Below are 21,794 nucleotides of genomic sequence, written 5' to 3'. Positions count from 1 at the left end.
ATCTCTTTTAAATAACCACAGACTCATGGTGTCAACACCAGATTCTACTTTATCACATGTATTTTGTAAATATGATATGATAGGTCTTCATGCATTTAAAATGATATTGCACATTCTGCTTGTTAATGAGACAACACTATGTTTCTTTAGCCATCTCCAGTGTATGGTATATCCAACAGAACAAAAATGCACCATCCTGTAAACTGTGAGATGAGTTGTTGTTTTCTAAAATGGTTTCTTAACCACTACAATTTTTAAACGTGTCAATATATGATCTAAATTTGAATACAGAATGAATGGGCATGGCAGTTGTCAATCATTATATATTATTAGCATTATTTGAATCAACAACAGATAACTATAGTTACATCGACCACCAATCATCCATTTCTGCAGCAAAGCATCCATTCTAGCTTCTTTTCCACTTCCTGTTTGACCTGGATTTACTTCCACTGCCCTTCATATGTAACAACTGGTGTGTGTGTGTGTGTGAGCATGTGAGTGTATTGACCCACATTCATATCTAGGCTGTGGGATGTGGGAGTAATGCGCCCACAGAGGGTAAAGTAGGCCGTATAGCAGCGCCTGTATTGATGTGTGTCTGCATTACGTCATATACGGTACAGCAGTGTGCTGTGAACATGTGTACGTTCACATATACACACTTTTTCTCTTGGGACTGATGGATCAGAATAGATACATTAAAGTGCCACGTGACATGTCACTGATTTGTTTTAAACGTCCTTTGGTAGGAACACATCTGGCGGAAAGCCTGGCAGATTTGTATTACTATTTTTTAAACGTTATTTATCATTACACTGACAAATAGATTGGAATTGTGATGCATTCAATGTCAGTGTGAGGCTGTCAGCTGAAGTCTTCCATACTGTATACTCCATACTAAACTGCACGAGCCCTGTCACCACATCGTTGCAATATATTCAAGTTATAGCCAAACATAATTGTAATATTAAGTATTAAACTGTACTAAAAAATTTATAATCTGAGGTTCAAAGCATTGTTGTATCCCAGCATGCTTTGCAGCAGATCTTAGTGCTATGTGGATCAGCCTCCAAAACACTGTTGCTATGGGCAACAAGGCCAGCAGTCCTCTTTTTTATCCTCCCATTTACATAACTCCAACTTGTGCACTGTTTATTGATCCGAGAGGTATATATGTGTGCATGCGTATGAAAATGTGTGTGAGTTAACCTGTTTACATCATGTTTCATCATGCTTCTCAGTGTATGTGTGGGTTTGTGTTCATATATTTGGATTAGTGCTACTATACAATATTTAAGGTCTTTCCCGCCTTTTCTCATTGGCTGGTAAATGATGACACGCACTCCCTGTTTACCGTATCCTGTTTCACCTGAGGACGTTAAATGCAGTAGAATGTAACTAAATCTGAGATGAGAGCTTGCTAACGGCCCCTGGGGCTGATGGGAACATTTCTCTCTGCCACAGGGTGGGTATCATGGAGGTGAAGTAGTAATTATTGGCTTTTTTGGGGTCTGACTAATTCTAGGGATCCAGAAGGAATACAATTAGAGTGGGCCGGGTGCAGCAAGAACACACAATTACACACATTCATAGACCTATTAAAACACACACACACACACACACACACACACACACACACCTTAAAATAAATTGACCTGCAGGTCATTCATTACTTTCCTTCATGTGGTGAGCACTCACTGTAAACTCCAGTGGTGTCGTGTCACAGTGAAGATGCTGAAATATTTATCACACACACACACACACACACACACACACACACACACGCACACACACAACACTTCCCCGATGAACCCAAACTAACCTTACTTTAAACCTAAAATTTACCTAATCAAGGTTGTAAAAGGAGGTTTTAATGTGCACACAAACCTAAAAGACAAATACACAGTGGCACGGTGCGAGTGCCAGATACAGTCAGCTGTGAATCTGACGCTCGGTACATCCCGTCCTACACAACTCTCACCATCTGCTCTCAAACTATTTTTGCAAGCCGTCTCACAGACAATTCAATGATTCTATGTGTGGTTGGATTTATCCGATTTCACAGTCAAAGATTCTTATTGGGCTCTTATTCAGTTTGAACCTCAGCTGTGGGATGTCATGAAGGACACTGTAACTTTAAACTCTAGTTTCAGTAAAAACTAAATTAGTTTCCTTTTTAATATTAAGTAAGAGTCTCTGTTTTCCCCGGCTGGTTAATCAATGCCTGGCAAACAGGCGCTTAGAATCAGTGCCAACCAACAGTCATGAAAATTGAAACACTATCGAAGCCCAGAGAGAAAAGGCAGTCCTTGTTGCTTGTTAACTAAGCCATTAGAAATACATTTTACAGAAGTAATTGCTCGATGTATCCCTCATTCATCTGAGGTTTTATTTCTCCCAAGCGCTTCACTGTTCTAAGCATCTCATTCATCTTTTTCTGAAGGGTCAGACCAATTCCAGGGAAGGGTTGTTTAGTACGCTTGCACACACTTATAATCTGGTTTAATCAGATTAACGCAACCTGTGCAGTGATAGCAGTTGTAGTTCACAAGACTCAGGACACCTATTTGGTTTGATCCAAACTAAAAGGACCAATGTGAAACCTCCCCTGACATTGGTCTGGACCAAACAGTGTAGCCTTGTTCCGCAAACGGGGTCTCTGTGGGGATAAAATTGAGCCGTGGTTTGCTTCAATCTATTTTGGCTGATTGATCGGAAGTTTTTCCTGTAAAAAGATTACGTCCATTGGAAGAACACGGCTGCCATTATCACATAGCACCAAAGATAGAAAGTAGATAAAAGCCTTCCTTCATAAATGTTGCAGTGCGGCCAGAAATAGAAAAAGCCTACATACGTTTCTTGACTGTCAGCTGCAGAGAAAACAAAAGGTGGCAGGTTTGTGGTTTCCGATATGGTCTGTTGTCAGGGTGTGAAAAGTGATTTTAATAATGGCAAAACAGATTTAAAGGTCCCATGTCATGGCCATTTCTACTGATCATAATTCCATTGTTGAGGTATACTAGAATAGATTTATATTGTGCATATTTCCAAACTCACATTGGCTTCTCACATTGGTTTTACACATACTATACATCTCTGTATAGTATGTGTATTCACTCTCTGTCCTAAACGCCTTGTTGGAACTCCTGCCCCCCCCTCCCTATGAGCCCACTGTGCTCTGATTGGTCAGCTCGCCCACTATGTTCTGATGAGTCCACTACCGTTACAGCGGAACATCAGTGATTATGTGTTACAATGGCGAAAATGACACCAGTAATGACAAACCGATGAGAATGCTGCGTGGGGTCTGGGTGCCGTGTTGGCGGGACGTTGCGCGGACAGTGTGAGCTGGGTTCATTTCCTGCTTGCTGCGTGGGGTCTGCGAGACAGCGAGACATCGTGAATGGACGCGGGAAGGGGGGGGGGGGGGGGGGTGCTGAGGGGGCTGCAGCACCCCCATCTGCGAGGCTCCACTAGCACCCCCAAAAGCCCCAGGGTCAATGGAGATGGAGACTGTGTTCAGGGGAGGTGCAGGGCGTGAGAAAGAGGATGCACGCTGGAAAAATATAAAGCAGACAGAAGAGGATGAGAGGTAATAATAGAGTCCGGTTGCTGTGTCGGGGCCGGACGACCATCGCTGCCACTTGGTTTAGCGGAGTGCATTTAAAGCTTATGGCAACTGTGGATAAACCCAAAGAGCGGCTACCGGCTAGGTCATTGTTCATGCAGCTTTTCAAGTAAAATCAATGAAAGTTGTCAGTATTTGGCTGAATTTCCTTTATTCATAGGCTTATTTTAATCAGACTGAGAGACATTTCTGTGGGAAAGCAATAAACATTTTGTGTTTGTGTCATCATAAGCTCGTTCAGTTTCCCATCTCTCTCCACTGGAATGTGCCATCTCCAGCTGTGTGTTTGGATTCACCAGCCAAACATCCATACAGGAAAACACACATTCTTGTGAGGTGTGTGTGTTTGTGCGTTGAACAGACAGGAAACTTCTAGTTAACCCTAGTCTTGTGTTGAGGTAATGAAACAGACAGAGGAAGGTGTAGCTTCTTAAACACTATCGTCGTTAATGTGTTGGCTTCTGCAAGAATTTGATTGACAGTTTAGTCCATCCAATCACACGCTAATTATTTTTGGGAGTGTGTGCCCTTTTCCAAACAGTTTACAATGGCGGCTTCTCAGATGGTTTCTGTGTAAACCAAGCCTCCAGGAAGAGCGCAGGCCATTGATGCTCATTGTTCTGTAGTGGCCAAATGGTGGTACTACACTTACGTTGTAGTTTGAGACGTCATTTGGGCCCAAAAAAACGTTTTCCCATTGACTAACATTGAGAAAAAGGGCATCTGTAAATTTCCCTTTCCATTGATTTGACTGACCAGGAGGCGGGGCTTAAGGAAAACTCAAGTTCTTTGCTCTTTCGGCCCACAGTCTGGAACTTTTTAAAATCTACAGCCACTCGATTTTGGGCTTCATGCGCCACTGTGCAACTCTCATAGGAATAAACGGAACCCAGCCTCGGATGCTGTATCGAGTTCTCTTTAAACATCCATGGTGTGAACATCTGGTTGCATGTCTATATCCAAACATTAAAAGCATGCACATACTTCAATGAGCTGACCTGTAGCATATTATGAAGCTATACACTCAGTTAGGGTTATACAGTTACGATGAGGTAAAAGATGCATCATCTCACAACAGCTGTTCCTGCTGCAGATAACTAACAGCCAAGTATGATAATCAATCACCAAGCTGACGTTTTACGATGGACCATCACATTTAGCACCAGAAATGGACACATGGATGATTCTGGTGTCTTTTGTTGACCAATAAGACTTACTTCTCTCTGTAGAAACACATGAAACCATTTTCACTTGTTCCTCTTTTGTTTCATGGTCATTGAAAACTTCCTTAATATCAACAAGTAGTTACAAGCCTATTTCAGCTCAGCCCCTGGGTCAGTCATGCTGAAGCCCTTTTTTAGTTCCTCTCAAGACAAACAAAGGGTCTTTCAGTGGAAGGCGCCCACTGCAGCGGGCAGCAGCAGTGATGTGTGTGTTCTCATCGCTGCACAAACACATGCTTGTGACTGTACCCGCTAGGGCTCAGCTGAAATGGGTGCTTGAAGGCTGATCAAAGTATTAACATTTCCAATATGAGGCTGAAGATATTTTGGGGTGATATACTGAAATCTTTGGGCTGAAATGCCTCTGAGCACGTAATCTAGACACACAAAGGACATGGGAAATATCAGGAAATATCTATTCACTTATTTGATTAAGAGGTTTCGCCATGACCCGGTTACATAGATAGGTTTAATAACAGAATCGGTTAAAATTGTAGAAGTTACGATATTTACGTTGTCCTGGTTCCTGGATGTTGCCCTGTGAAAACAAACTCCTGAGTCACAATGTTTTTCGTGTGGAAGAGTCATGCTTCTCACCTGAAGCGTTGAGAAGAAGAGCCGTAAAACTGTCAGTGAGTTGCATCCTTTCAATCGGCATTTTTGGAGCTTTTTTGGATATGTGACGTAGGGCTGTGCAATTAATCGTATTTTAATCGCAATTACGATTTTGGCCTGCCACAATTACAAAAACAACATAATCGAAAAAAACAATTATTTTGCTTTGCTAGGTTGTGGCAGTGCACTGCAACATATTGGATCTAATTTATTTGTATTTATCATATTTATATATGTTTAGTAGCTTGTTGAAGTGCGCTCCAAAATATTTGTTGATCTTGTTTATTGGTATTTATTATTTTGATATTATTTATTTAAATGTATCATTTATTTTCGTATTGGTTTCTCAGTTGAATTATACGTTCAGGGTAATCAACAGCTAAAAAGATACTGTTCAAATTATTATTTGTATTTGTTTTAAAGTTCAATAAATGGATTTTTTCAAAGTCAATGAATAATCGTATTTAATAATCGTGATATCAATTATTGACCCAAATAATCGTGATTATGATTTTTGCCATAATCGCACAGCCCTAATGTGACGCCACCATAACAAATGCCTTGGTGCCAAGTTGAGGCCAAAACTCAAGTGGTGATACTTGTCTTTCACACAAGGTTTCTTTTGAGTTACATATTGATGGTTTCGAGTATTGGGCGAATGCACATTATAAAGTTATCATGATCTGTTGTAATCTTGAATTGAAGGACATGTTTCACGGCAATATAAGATAGATATTAGAGAGTTATCGTATTTCACAATCCCTCTGATATTGTCCACATTTGTTTTATTGAAGCAGGCTTTACAGTTGTGGATATTCCTCCACCCTGCAGGCTTTTGGGGGGTGACACCCTCAGGGGCTCCTGGTCTTTGAAGTCTTTGTAGTGTTGTATATAATTAAGGAAAGACGGTGGTGCTTTGATTGTAATGTATACCTTCAAATAGGGGAAACTCTATCTGATTGCAGTGATGTAAGTCAGCCGGAGGCAGTCAAAACATTATGTTCACCTGTGATCATAAAACCAGACATTTGTCACTCAGGAAGAATCAAAAGAAAGCACCGGTGCAAGTTCAGGTTTCGCCTTGTAGCATTTAATTCAACCACTTTGATGATCATACTGTATTAGTCCCTTTCAAAGGAAACTGTGATTTCCCTTTTGTGGTCAAGGAGTAATTGGTTAATGAGAGACCCTTGCTGATCAAGGGTACTTGACTCTTTAATGAATACATTATTTACACAAAAACACATTGAGACACCAATTTCAATTTGAATGAAAATGTTATAGATAAGTGTAGGGCAATTGAGCTAGACAGCAGCCTGAGAAACCCACTTTTCAAAGATAATAGTGAAGACGTGGCAGTAAAAAAATGCTTATGTGAGTCACTGCTAAAGTCTGAAGGATTCTTTTAGATACCTTTTTTGCCTTCATTATGAATTTAACAATAAGGCTGTTGTTATTGTCTGCATATTCCACAGTTGTCTCCCGGGCTCAAAGACCAAGCTCATCTTTTCCCACAGATGGCTGAAACTTTAAAAACAGTTTACCAATATATAGTTTAATTATTTAAAATAGCTAAGTAATATACTAACAATGCTGGCTAAAGTCGTTTTTCTTTTGAAGCAGAGAGCTAAAGTTTTTTAAAGTTAAATTAAACCAGAAGTTCAAAATAATCCAAAAGGCGGGATTCAGCTATGACAGAGTATAAGAGCCACTGAAAACAAAATAATAATAATAATAATAAAGTCATAATATTCTGAGAAATAAGTCACACTTCAATAAGTCACTCTGAGTCATGTGGACTTCCTATGTCTGACAGCTCTGTGTCGCTGACAGACTTATCAATGGAGAGTTGAAGCGTTTCAGAAATGGAGACAGAATGTTGCTAATGGTTTAGCCTCGTGAGCTAACGTTAGCCTCACGTTAATGTCACGGTTGAGGCGGCTTAGCAGTTAGCGCGTGAAATACCTGCACCGAACAGCCTGTAATGTCTCTCTCCCTCTGTCTGTCTGTCTCTCTCTCTCTTGGCATCACTGTACATTCCTGCAGTCACTCTGGTGATTTCATGGCCCTTAACCAAACACAAAGACTCCGTTATGGCTCTGAAATAATTCTCTCTTTCTCTCCCATTCCTTCTCTCCCTTGTCATCTATTTCTTCCTCTTCATATTCACACTTTCACCCACACATCCTGTGTTTGTGTGTGTGTGTGTGTGTGTGATGCTGAAAAAGAGTGTGACAGTTCTTCCTCTTTTTGTCTGTCGATGTTTGCGCTGCTTTTCACAAATACATCAGTTAAGAATGGCAATATATTTAAGAATTTTGGAAAACTGTCATATTATCAAGGACACGCCATCATATGCATTAAGTCTCGGCTACAAAAATGTATCATTTTGTGTAGTTATGCTACTTCCTGTTTCAGTTTACGCTGTTACATTGAAGCTTAAGATAGATTACAACACTGCCTTAAACACGACACCAAAGGGAACACTGCTGCCACCAATTATCCATTTAAAAAAAAAAGGCAAGTTATTTTTGAGAATCAATACAGCTTTGCACAACATGTCATGATACATGTTTCTTACACACACAAAACACTAACCCTAACCCAAACTGAGGTACACATTATTAAAACAGCATCACCAAATGTGACAAATAACTATCTTCACACACACACACATTACATGTATCTCTTTGTTGTGGTTAACTGCGAAGATAAAACCAGGCTCTGTTACACTCCTCTGTAAGGGAGACAAAGAGAGCTTATCTCCGTGTGTGTGTGTGTGTGTGTGTGTGTGTGTGTGTGTGTGTGTGTGTGTGTGTGTGTGTGTGTGTGTGTGTGTGTGTGTGTGTGTGTGTGTGTGTGGTGTGTGTGTGTGTGTGTGTGTGTGTGTGTGTGTGTGTGTGTGTGTGTGTGTGTGTGTGTGTGTGTGTGTGTGTGTGTGTGTGTGTGTGTGTGTGTGTGTGTGTGTGTGTGTGTGTGTGTGTGTGTGTGTGTGTGTGTGTGTGTGTGTGTGTGTGTGTGTGTGTGTGTGTTCCAATGTACTCATTTAATTTGGCATTGCAATTTCTTACGAGCTGGAAGCTGATAGCTTATTATGAGTGTGTTCCTTGGCGTGTGTGTGTGCTGTAAGGGCCACCAGGGCCAGCATGACATACTTCCGCTTTAAAAATGTCCACACAGAGGTTAGTGGACGGCAAAACAAACACACTTTGTGGAGAAGAAGGCAATCTTTTTGAAAAATGCATTAAATAATTCAAAACTGTACTTTAGTGTGTGTTTGTGTGTGTGCTAACATCCTTCAGATAGACTGTAAAATAGGAGAGATGGTGTCGGCAGGGGTCAGTTAGTTTTGCGCTGAGTGCAGGGTGGGATGGGTGGGGTATTTTTTGCTGCTGCTTCCCTTTTGTGCACACACACACACACAACCACAACCACACACACACTTGCATGGGCCGCTAACACAGCGACACAATGAGCAGGGCCTGACTGGAGCAAGGTGTTTCCTGTGACCTGAATGACTGCTGCGTCACCACAAACAACACTTGTATGAGTTTGCAGAAGTGGATGTGGGTGTGGGTGGGTGTGTGCTAACAGATTTGACTCTCTCCTCCTTCAATTTGCCTTCATTTATTTCTCCTTGTATAAATGTGTGAATGTGAGTGTAATGTTCATCCTTTATTCATGTATTCCAGCGTTTGCGCGGTGAATGAATATTAGATTAAAAGCAGCTCTACATTATTCATGAGCTGAGATATTTTGGATTGTACGGAGACGTCCTGAATCCCACTCCTGCTTTTTCAGTCCAGTTACTGAGCCTTAATGTTATTTATGCGCTTGTGTGTGTCCCACAGGCTGCACTTGCCCTGCTATGGAAAAGATGAAGAGAATAAAGAAGCGCCTCTCGTTAACTCTGCGCTCCAGTCAGACCATCGACGAGTCTCTGTCTGAGCTGGCCGAGCAGATGACCATCGAGGACGGCGGCGGCACCAAGGACAATGGTAAGAAATCAACGGATCTGGTATGCATTTTGAAAACAAGTCTGTTTAAGAAAGAAATTGTATACACAGGATGGACATTTTTGCTTAGAGTCTCTGGTGTATTCCAAGCAGCTTATTTTAATAAGTTCTTTTTTATTTCTTTTTTATAATTTGTATATACATATATATTCTTTTATTATTATACTATTTATTTTATGTATTATTATTTCGGTGTTATTTTTTTAATTAATTTTTTTATTTGTATTATCTTTATATACATATATTTTTGTAAATGTTATTATTTGGGTGTATTTGTATTATTTGGGTGTATTTTTATATACATAAATAATTTGTTATTATTGTTATATTATTTTAATTTATTATTATTTGGGTGTTTTATTTTTATTTTATTTATTTTTATTTTCCTTTTGTGTAACTCGGAAAACAAACAAAAATGGCGGACAAAGCATTTTAAAAACGAATTTGCCCCTCCTTTAAAAAGCTACAACCAATGTTCTCCAATATTGACCCCATATGAGGATGTCATTTGTCTGTCATAGCGGGGAAGCAGCTACAGGACAAAGAAGGAAAGAGTGCAAATCTAAATATTAAACGAGAGCAATGACACATCTTTAAACTCAATTCTTGTGTACGTAAAATTTGAAATGGAGAAAACCAACAATATATTGATTTACCATGTTGGTATCCGATTTTGGTTATTGGAGATTTGTGATGCATCCTCAGATCCTGCGCAGTTTTCGGAGCAGCAGAAATGATGCGACTTGTTGTGTTTCAGAGCCCTTCATGAGGAACGGCCGCCCCCCCACCTCCCACAGCATGCACTCCTTCCTGCACCAGTACACCGGGTCCTTCAAGAAGCCTCCACTCCGCCGGCCGCACAGCGTCATCGGCGGCTCCCTGGGGTCCTTCTTGGCAATGCCACGCAACGGAAGCCGCCTGGGTGAGACACACTGTTCACACACACACACACACACACACACACACACACACACACACACACACACAGACACACACAATAGGAAGTGAGTAGTGAAAGCACAGATGGCATGCGGGAACAAACAGGAAACGTGTCATGGTGCAGAGATTTCCATCCGACGACATATATAATCGGAAACGTGCTCCTGGCCAGTGACTTGGGTTAGGGTTTATTTCCTATTAGCCAGTCGGACTGTCTACCCCCAACGGACAGCTGGATGGGGGGCGGGGGTTTAAGCCAAACATGACGCAACTGATTAATCACACTCGATTCGTAGCTGTGAGTCTCAGTCTAAAGGCGACAAGACAATATGATTCATAGGACAGTATGAAACAGAGAAGCAAAGTGTTGTGGCGATCCAAATCTACCAGAATAGGTAGAGCTTCACATTTGAAAGTCACTTGCAACTGCTACTTAAAAACAACAAAATATCCTGTTAGAGGGTATTCGTTTTGATTGACAGTCGAAGATCCCGGAGTCCAAACCGATAATCGTCAATAAAAAGACGTGGTTGAACTCAAGACTAAAGTAGAGTTCCTGTGTTTAGCTTACCAACTTCTTGGTGAAAACATGAAATGATGTCTAAATGGTCTGTGCATAGATTTCAAAAGTGTCTGAGTGGCACACAAAATAACAGGTTATTTTCAGACCCTCACTCAAAAACGTCCCCCTGGTGCCTGAAACGTCTCCATTGTAGCCCTTCGTTTAGTTCCCTAACATAGCGACATCACTATGTAACACTAACGCTTCTATTGGCTAGCACTCCAACACATTGTACATGATAGACTAAGGGGTGGGACATCTCTAAGCGGTTGACTAATCACAACAGAGCCTTCCAGCTAACCAATCAGAGCAGACTGGGCTCTGGTTTCAGACAGAGGGTGAAAAGAGGTGCTGCAACACAGGCAGTATGAGTGAAAAAAATACCTTTTTGAACATTAAAGCATGGAGACATGACACAGTAGAGGCACAAAATACAAATATGAACCTGAAAATGAGCGTAATAGGGCCCCTTTAAAGCAAACACTGAGTCTTAATCCTATTATTACTCATTTTCAAATCGGCAATTTTTTTTCAGATTGACTGTTACCTTATCTATTTAAGAAAACTGTCAGGTGTTCGATTTATAGTCATCATTGCTTTCCCAGCCTATATGATTACATGTTTGAAGGCAGCGACACACTAGAGGACCTGTTCTGGACCCTGACCTAGATAGAGGGACTTGGATCAGAAAACAGGAAGGTTAAGTAGGACTTTGATGAACCACATACTGCTGCTACCCTCTGCTTCTAGTTGCAAGCAGAGAGAATGTGTCAGTATAAAATGTTCAAAAAAACTGGTGAAGAATCAAATTCCCAGAAGTTTTAACTAGAAAACCGCTTTGGGGCTTTTTGAAGAGAGGGAATCTGGTTTGGCTGTTAGGGCAGAAAGTGAAAATATTATTTGAACAGAAAGAATTTAGGAGTTTTTGTAGGAAATGAGGAAATAAATAAAGTAGCTTGACATAAGTACGAAGAATGTGAAAGTCAAAGGAGCTTGACAGGAGAAAGAAGTAGGACAGATGCAGCTTAGGAGACGAGGCACACATGTTACAAACACACAGGTAGCAAAGGAATGTGTTAAAGCAACAGGGAGAATCACAACAGCAAATTCCTAAGAAAACCTGCATATGAGATAAGAAGATACGAGCCAAGGACAAATATGTGGATTGAAAGGGAAAGAAATGCAGAACAGGGAAGTGAAAGAAATTGCTACGGTTATCTGAAGATGGCCAAAAACATGTAAATGAGAGAGAAACAAGTGACAGAAAATGAAGAAGGAAAGTGGGGCGAGAATAAGAAAATGACCACAGAAAGAGGAAGTAGATATCACAGTGAGGCTCCTCATGTATCAAAGCAACACAAATTCTACATTTTAAGGCTCAGTATGTAGATGGTCATCCTCCAATCAGAATCGGTTCAATCCCCAGTCCCTCAGTCAACATGTAGATGTATCCCTTGGGAAAGATACTTAACCTCAAATACCTCCTGACGGTGTTTGTGTCATTGTCATTGGGAGCAGGTAGCACCTTGAATGGTAGCCTGGTGAATGCTGAGTTGTATATATAAAAAGCGTTTTGAGGGGGTCGTATATATTATTTTACAGACCAAATGGTGGATGGATTCATTGGAAAATAATTTGATCCATTGTACCGCACATGTGAAATCCACAACCCTTTATTTATACCTATTCAGAGGAAAAGGAAGGCTTCTGTTTCAACACATAAATAATGAAAATATGGTAAAACAGAGTTGGGATATTACTGAATAAGTCTTCATGTCTCTATACTTTCTTACTACTGCGTCATTATAAACTACTGTGATTGTAAAGGTGTTACCGTAATATCAGTCAACCAGACAGACTGGTTAGGTCAGATTTGAATCAAAGGGACACCTTAATGCAGATTTGTCCAATATTCCTTTATTTATTATTCATAATCTTTGTCATTGTGTTTTAGATATCGTGCATGAGAACCTGAAGATGGGCTCCGACGGGGAGAGCGACCAGGCGTCAGGGACGTCTTCAGACGAGGTGCAGTCTCCCACCGGCGTCTGTCTGAGGAACCGCATCCACCGGAGGATCTCCATGGAGGTGAGACTACTCATGCACACAGTCACTCAGAACAGCTGACTGCATTCGCCCCTCGGCCTCATGGGAGATCTGAATGTACCTTTCAAAAATCCTGCTGGCATTGAAACACCTGCTCAACTTCAGATCATCAATCATAGTTTCATCTCCTTTACCCTTATGCCCGTTTTAAACATGTTTAGTATAGTACTGATATACTACACAGATGTTACAGAAGTCTCCATACCTTCCTCTTCATAATTTCAGGCTGCTTTTTTTTTTTAAATAACAGCAGCTGCTTTTTAAATACCCAAAGCGTGTCAGATGATAAATAGACTTCAGGGACACATATGGTACGCTAGACACTTTTACAAGCTCAGTAAATACAATGGGAACATGATAATCAAATAAAACTCCTTATGATTATCAGGTGGCTCACATTCCTGCTACTTTTCTAATTTCACAGTGGCTTTGGTATGACTATTCAGACACATTCCATGAATTTCTCAATCATTGGATATATTGTGTCATACAAACCATTATATAAGCTGAGAAATTGTGGTGAATCTCTTTTCTGCTAATAACAAATGTTAGATTTTGGCTTCACATGACATGAGTTCCAATCAAATCATCTTCATCCTTATAGATATTGAACCTGAGGGTACTTTGAATAGGCATGAGCGTCTTAACCTTTAGGCTCATGCCCCCTGCTGGCAGAGGATTGACCGTGACATATACAACCATTAAGTCATTCTTATTAATATTGTATAACAAATATATATATATATAACAATCTTAGGGGGACCCATCTAGTGTTTAATACCCATATACCCACATCACCTCCATTATCATAGCCATGTTTGTCCAATAGCTTGATTTGTTGAAAAATTGTACAAATATGTTTGCAATTATGCTAATAACAATAATTTATGATTATTGGAGCCAAATATAGAGTTGCTTTTGAAGACATTTCAAATCAAATCAGCTGGACCCAAAGGCTATATTTAAGCGTTTTAACAATGAATATCAATGAATTCGCCTTTGACTAACTTTTTGATCTATACTTTCAAAACGTTTTTTTTACTTGGGTGACAAAGTGCTTCACAAAGAACCTTTAATAAAATAAAATAGAAATGCTGAGAGGACAGACACAATTACATAATGAGAGTTTAATTTAAACCCCTCAGTTGTCATCAAAGCTGTTCTCAGAGCAGCGTTGTCATAAAGGACAAAGCACTGCTGTTTATTTCTGGAGATGCCACGCTTTACTCTAACAGATGTGCTCTATTTTTACTCCACTCATCTTTATTTTTCCCACATCAGATATTGTCTCATGTTGCTCCTAGAATAGATATGGTCAGTCACCCTCGAAAAGATATGAGCCCAGTGATATTGACAATGACGGCTTGTGTTGTGAGTACAGACTGAGAATAATTTATATTACTATTAATAGACAAAATGGCCGATCGTTTTGTCTTTACTCCTTGGACTACAAATGGAAACCAGACCACTTCCTTTACCAAAGTTTTGTCAGATTCTGCAGTCACATGCCGATATCAACTGTTCATAGTCATCATCACTACAAAAATGTTAAATCAAAAGCTAGTTGCAACTCTTTAAAAAAACAAATGTATGTGCGTTTGCTTGTAGGACCTCAACAAGCGACTGTCGCTGCCGGCTGACATCCGAATCCCCGACGGGTATCTGGAGAAGATGCAGCTCAGCAGCCCGCCCTTCGACCAGCCGCTCAGTCGACGCTCCCGCAGAGCCTCGCTGGTCAGTGTGTGTGTGTGAATCTCTCCCCCTGTACAGGTCGCCATGACAACAAGCCGTGTGTGATGGATGAATCTCGAGTCACAAGTGCTGACCTCTTGTCTTTGGCCCATCAAAGTAGTTTAACACACTCAGCTGTGGTGTGATCAGGCAGGCATGTTGCACACGGTCAGCAACATGGAGGCTTATGTAAATCAGAAGTTTGCAAACAGTGAGACATAGGCTTAAAAAATCAAACAAATTGGTACTGTTTTTGATTCTCTCTGAAGGGACAAGATATGTCTGTTGGCCACTTTGATCCTGCCATACCCTAAAGAAGCTTATTTTGCCATAGATGATAGTAGAACACGTTTCATGTCTGACACTGTAAGACTCGTGGTTTTCATTTAAAAAAAAAAAAAAAACCTGAATCACTGTACAAATTAGCACTTCCTGTTATTCATTTATCCATGTTTGTGCAGAGTCAGACTACTATCTCTGTGTTACCAAAGAAAATGTCAAATTGGGATAATTCTCTGGCAAGATTTGGAGTTATAGGACTTTTTTCCATTGATTCTTTACCAACTCATGTCAAACTGAATCTAAACATATGTATTGCATCAATGTGTATTAAGATTTAAGTGACATAGGATTCACAGGGGTGAGATTTCAAAGCAAATGTAGGGGAATTGGAGTAAAGGGTTTTAAAGTACCTCAAATGCCTCTCTGACAGAAAGCCTGGAGCTGCTTTTTGTACATCATCGTTCAACACTCGCATACAATCCACTCTATAGAATAGGCTCAGATTGAGGCCCACAGAATCCAGAATGGGACTTTTAACCTAATCTCTGTCTTGTGTCTTTTCCTCAGTCAGAGATTGGTTTCGGCAAGTTGGAAACGTACATAAAGCTGGACAAACTGGGAGAGGTGAGGAATTCTTTAAATCCCATCTGATGCTTTGAAATAACAAAATATGTTTCACAGCCCTCAATGATTCAGTGATGATTGAGAAATATGTGTTGCATTCAGGGAACATACGCGACAGTATTTAAAGGACGCAGTAAGCTGACGGACAACCTGGTGGCGCTGAAGGAGATCCGGCTGGAGCACGAGGAGGGAGCGCCATGCACCGCCATCAGAGAAGGTGAGCAACAACTGTCCCAATTTACAGCTTTTACCAACTAAATGTATGATATGTTTGTCCTTATAATGATCACAGACTGGAAGTGGACATTCAATTCATCCCACGCAATCAATTTAAAGCCAGAAAACGCAATCAATAACAATTTTCTGTTACTTTCTGTAAACATATTTTTGTTTTCTCTGTAGTGTCGTTACTGAAGGACCTCAAACACGCCAACATCGTGACACTTCATGACATCATCCACACTGAGAAGAGCCTCACACTCGTCTTCGAATATCTGGTAACACTCAGTGTGATTTGTTTTCACTTTTGCCCAACCTCACATATTCCTATTGAGTACCAAACATCATTACAAATGTTAAGGGTTACTGTACTTTACAGGGGTTGAAAAGTCTGAAAAGTCTACATAAATGATATATATAAGTATTAGGAAATGATCTGAAGTGAAACAGAAAGAGAATGTTAAAATTAGCAGAAACAAGAGAAATGTGCTGCATTAGCATTGGAATTTTCGATGTATGGTCAGAAAGGCAACGTATTTTCAGAAAGAAGAAGATCTCTATCTGTCATTTTGTCTTCTTCCTGTCTGATGGCGTCATCTCTCCTTGTAGGATAAGGACCTGAAGCAGTACATGGACGACTGTGGAAACATAATGAGCATGCACAATGTGAAGGTGAGGACTTATCTTAATTAAGATGGGACTGCATTGTGTTTTAGAAGATGCAATATTTAAAACAAAGTCACTACAGTTAATGAGTTTTTGAGCAGCCCTTTTAAAAATGAAATTGCAATTATCCAGTCTATCATAAGAAAGTATATTCACATCAAGTTTTACACATGTCTTTCCAGATCTTCCTGTTCCAGATTTTGCGAGGGCTGTCTTATTGTCACAAGAGGAAAGTTCTCCACAGGGACCTGAAGCCCCAGAACCTGCTCATCAACGAGAAAGGAGAACTCAAACTGGCTGATTTCGGTAAGAGGAACCAGAGCCGAGGCTGATATTTGCTTTAGGGCAGTCAGAACAGAAAGAGCAAGAGTATTTTTATCCTGCGGAACAGTTTGATTATTCCCAGCTCTGCTTATCACAGAGGTAATGTTCGTCTCTTGTCATTATAATCCTAATATCTATCTGTTTATGTCTATGGCAGGTCTGGCGAGGGCCAAGTCTGTGCCGACTAAAACCTACTCCAACGAGGTGGTGACTCTCTGGTACCGGCCTCCTGATGTTCTCCTGGGATCCTCCGAGTATTCAACACAGATCGACATGTGGTACGAGCCTTACTAATGCTTAGTAAAGGCATGGCATGTCCATTGATCACTGTGTTAATAAACAAAATAATAGTAATTTGCTGTAGCCCTTGAAGTGTAAAGCTAAATTATATACCTGTAAACATTTCTGAAAGTCTTAGGAAAGAGATTGAAACTGGAAAGAGTGAATTTGAATGAGTCTTAATGCATAAAAAAACTAAATACACACATCCTCTATGAAGTCAAAGAGATTACATAATTTCCTTTTATGGTACTTTGGCCCTGCTTTCCGAAGTGTAAGGGGGGCGTGCTTTCTAGCATGTCTCATCCATTCAAATAATATGATGTGTGTGTGTGCAGGGGTGTTGGTTGTATATTCTATGAGATGGCAGCAGGTCGGCCCCTGTTCCCCGGCTCCACAGTAGAGGACGAGCTCCACCTCATCTTCAGGTTACTCGGTAAGCATCTCCTGCCAGGCTAAGATCACAGTACCAACCTAAAAAACTATTTCAAAACACCTGTCATTACCCGTTTACTAAACTGCTAAACTGTGACTCCAGGTACACCCACAGAGGACAACTGGCCGGGAATCACCTCCATCGATGAGTTTAAATCCCACAGCTTCCCCAAATACAAACCACAGCCGCTGATCAACAACGCTCCCAGGTACTGCTGTCTGTATGTGGGCATGCACCTGCATTAACATGTTTTTTTAATGGGCTCAGGAAATCATCATTTCATAGTCGGGCCATCCTCTCCCTTTCTCCCATTCGCCCCTACATCCTGTCAGACAGCTAACTGTTGCTCTTCCTTCTGTTTCTTCCAGGCTGGACAGCGAAGGCATCGAGCTGCTGCTGTCTTTTCTCAGAGTGAGTTCTTACATTTCATTTTCTAATCACATATACAGTAAAAGACTCCATAGCAGGAGCTAAAACCACACTAGTTGCTTTCAATAAATCAAGTTGTCATAAAGCATCAAATCACTAATTGAAACCAAACTTAACATTTAAAAAGCATTGCCATCAATCAGTCTGTTCTACATAAAGTGTAGCGGGGCGTGAGTTATGAACTATACTACAGCCAACCACTGGGGGGCAATAGAAATGTGTTGCTTAACATTCGGGGATTTGTCATTGTCAATCCTTATATAAAGTCTATGTTTAGACTTGACCTAAAAGTGAACTTTCGGTCATGCAATAAAAAGATGTGACAAAGGATAAATAATCACAAGAAAACAAATACTTTAAACAGTACAACTGATTAACATTATACTCCAAATAGCACTATCAGTGCATTTTTTGTGGACATACAGTGGGTCCCTGTTGCTACACTGTTTTAGTTCCTCTTTGTTTATCTGAGTGAATCATTGTTTCTACACACACAGAATTAGCTTGAATGAAAATGGGTGGTTTCTGTCTCCACAGTTTGAATCTAAGAAGAGGATTTCAGCTGAGGAGGCCATGAAACATTCCAACTTCCGGCAGCTCGGGATGAGAATTCAAACACTGCCTGAGAGTGAGCAAACAGTCAATACCTCTGTCTGAGGCTACTTATCTTCATTGTTTGCCTTTCCTGCTATTAACTGTTCTCCTCTTTGTTGTAGATGTATCAATATTCACTTTAAAAGAAATGGAGCTGCAGAGGGACCCTGGCTACAGGAGCTCCTCATACCCAGAGTCAGGTGGGTGGAGAAAACATTATCAAAGTCAAACCATAAGGAAAGAAACTAAATATGATCATGTGGCAATCCTCAAAATACGGGTAAGATGAGACTGATAAAGGTTGATACAAGATGGCGCTGTTGATTGCTGCTATCTCTTGAGCTCCAATTTTGTATTTACATTGTTTTAATTGTCATAATCCGACAGCAATAATGAACTTGTTACATCTGTGGTGCCTCTTTAAACTGTCTGATGTCTGGCTACTTTTAGCATATTTAACGTAAAGCTAAGGCATTATGGGTATTGTAGTTTAATAGTTTTCCCTTTTCTTTTAGGTAACAGCAAGATCAACAGGAGGCAGAGCATGCTCTTCTAATGTCAGATGAAGAGGATGTCAAACTTCATGATCCCTTCCCAACGACCTCACGCATGAGCCCACCTCCCCTCGGGTGACCCCTCCTCCCTCTTACCTGCACACACACACACAGAAATACACACACACACAGAAATACACACACACACACACACACACACACACACACACACACACACACACACACACACACACACACACACACACACACACACCCCTCAGAGCAAGTGACTCTGGGCTGTATCTGTTTGGAGACTGTGTTTATTTATTAGGAGGGAGTGAGGTTGAGTCTTTTGCTGCTAAACTACTACTGTCTGTATTTAACACACCGTGTGTGTGCATGTGTGTGTGTACATGATGTAAACTCGAGACGCCATGCACAGTTGAGCAGTCAGAAAGGTTACTTTTGTTCTCTTCTGACTAATATTCTCCGGCTTCGTTTGAGTTAAAATCCCACTGATGTTGACGTTGACGCTGTGATCCAAGTTGTTGTTCCTGTTCAGTCTCTTCAGATATTTTTATTTATAAATATGTATATATATTGGACTTTTTTTTTTTTCTTCGAGCTTCCGTGACTGAAATCTACAACATTTCAAAGTTTAAAAGACTTGGTGAGGGATAAAATGCATCTTCTGGATTATTTCTTGCCGTTTTCTCAAAAACATTTCAGTTGACTATTCTTTTGAAAGCCCCGCAGCCCCCTGGGTTTACACTGAGAGTTAAAAAGCAGACTGTGAGCGGATCGCAGTAACACTTTTAATCTGAGGGTTAAACAAGCACACACACAGACAAACTCGAAGAACAAGAAACCAACTTTTTTTGACCATTCTGGCTCAGCAACGGAAGCTAAACTAAGGAGTAGAGGTCAGTATCAGGTGGGAAGACAAGCCAAAAGGATGGATGCAAGAGGACGAATACTGGCACTGAAAAGGAAGCCATGTGACGTCCCACAGATGAAAAACCCTCACAGAACTGCCAACTTCAGTGCTTTTAAAAAAATGCAAGCAACACTTTGTCCCTTGGCGTACATTTGTAGAACTCACTGCAGTAACTCTTTGTGTTTAACTTGGACTTCAGTGTGGTTATTTTTTTTTACTTCAGGGACTTGTGCCTTGACACGGCCGAGTTTACCCAACAGTATTAAGTTGTATTTTGTGTGTGTGAACTTTGATCTCTTCTTGTGAAACTACAGAGTCGTTGTGGCATGTTTTTTTCGCAGGGGGTTTGGGGTTTCGGTCTTCAAACTAAATGGTTGTTTTCCACTTGGCGTCGGAACATTGCTCTCTCCAGCATTTGTAGCCTACTAAAGAAAACAAATATTTAAGATTGAAATGTTTAGATTTAACTGGGTTGAAAGCTGACAGTGAAGCAGGTTGAGAAGTCTCTCTATTAATTGTATTTTTCACTGAAGTGTCTGTTTGTGCTCTGCATTCCTGGTTTTTATTTAATTGCAGGGATTAAGTCTTATTCCTGTGGACTAATTGGAGTTATTGTCACTTCATAGTAGTTAGTAGTTTTTCAGGAGCTATTTGATACGTGCATTATTTGATATTTTGTGGTAATACACTTATTTGCTTTCTTTTAAGAATAAGGTCTGAAGATAAAAGAGTTGGTACAACAAATATAAAGCTAGCAACGTTAGCCTGTTAGCTTAGTTTAGCACAAAGACTCAAACCAGGGCTAGTCAATTTTTTAATTTTTTTAAACAAACCAATTAAACAAGGTATTAGTGTAGTTTAAGAGGTTATGTCAGAATGTGTTACTTCAAGAAAGGTAAGCTCGTTCCCATAAGTTTTTATGCTAAGCTAGCTTAGCTCGCCCCGGCTACATATTTATTGTTGCTACAGACATGAGTGTTTTTGTTTTTATATTTTCATATAATTTTCGTTAAGAAAGCAAACTCGTCTAATTCCTAAAAATGTCAAACTATTCCTCAGAATATGTGTGGTTGGCATCAAATCGCCTGCAGTAAATAACATCAGGAATGCATGAACAACACAGGTAAAACGTGAAAGTTAGAGGAGATTTAAGTGAGATTTGTGTTACTGTTGTATCTTGGGCTCAACATCAACATGAAAATTATGCATAGGCCTACTGTCGGTTGAGGAGTAAAGGATTTAATTAGGTAGAACATGCTAGAAAAGTGCTGGACGTATTAATACAATTGGTTATTTGTTATTAACAGAGCGTTAATGTGTTGGACGTTATCACAGTTTGCAGCTAAAAATGTAATAATCCTGTAAACATGCTATTTTTTTCATTTCAAGGCGGAAATTATGAGCTACTAATTTGATCAATTAAAACCCAACACAACCGAACAATTGAAGATACCATTTAAGGTTTGGATAACACATAATGTAAATTATTGTGTTAACAGGAAAAGTCTGACATTAATGTATTAAATGTACCCTTTGCCCCATGAATGGAGAAATCATAGGTCACTTTTCTTCCCCTCATTGTGCATTTCACGTAAAATGTATGTACTCTTTATTCATGCTTAATAAGTTATGACTTACACAACCATAACTAAGAAAAACTTCAGGATAAATTATGTTTAACTGCAAA

At 40.2% G+C, this 21,794-nt stretch overlaps 1 protein-coding gene across 1 annotated transcript in view; it reads left to right on the top strand.

Moving 5' to 3' along the window:
* Positions 1-21,794, top strand: part of cdk17 (cyclin-dependent kinase 17) — a 24,256-nt gene extending 2,462 nt beyond the window's left edge. The window contains exons 3-18 of the mRNA XM_034131323.1: positions 9,321-9,467; positions 10,243-10,407; positions 12,941-13,074; positions 14,701-14,826; positions 15,673-15,729; positions 15,832-15,946; positions 16,132-16,226; positions 16,558-16,620; positions 16,797-16,920; positions 17,096-17,216; positions 17,556-17,653; positions 17,756-17,861; positions 18,022-18,064; positions 18,620-18,710; positions 18,799-18,876; positions 19,192-21,794. Coding sequence (XP_033987214.1) covers positions 9,338-9,467; positions 10,243-10,407; positions 12,941-13,074; positions 14,701-14,826; positions 15,673-15,729; positions 15,832-15,946; positions 16,132-16,226; positions 16,558-16,620; positions 16,797-16,920; positions 17,096-17,216; positions 17,556-17,653; positions 17,756-17,861; positions 18,022-18,064; positions 18,620-18,710; positions 18,799-18,876; positions 19,192-19,232 — 1,587 coding nt within the window. The 5' untranslated portion in view covers positions 9,321-9,337 and the 3' untranslated portion in view covers positions 19,233-21,794. The remainder of the gene's footprint in view (positions 1-9,320; positions 9,468-10,242; positions 10,408-12,940; positions 13,075-14,700; positions 14,827-15,672; positions 15,730-15,831; positions 15,947-16,131; positions 16,227-16,557; positions 16,621-16,796; positions 16,921-17,095; positions 17,217-17,555; positions 17,654-17,755; positions 17,862-18,021; positions 18,065-18,619; positions 18,711-18,798; positions 18,877-19,191) is intronic.

The sequence above is a fragment of the Trematomus bernacchii genome, unplaced genomic scaffold (assembly GCF_902827165.1).
Source record: "Trematomus bernacchii unplaced genomic scaffold, fTreBer1.1, whole genome shotgun sequence".
Lineage (NCBI taxonomy): Eukaryota > Metazoa > Chordata > Actinopteri > Perciformes > Nototheniidae > Trematomus > Trematomus bernacchii.
This window is presented reverse-complemented; position numbering and strand designations above follow the sequence as displayed.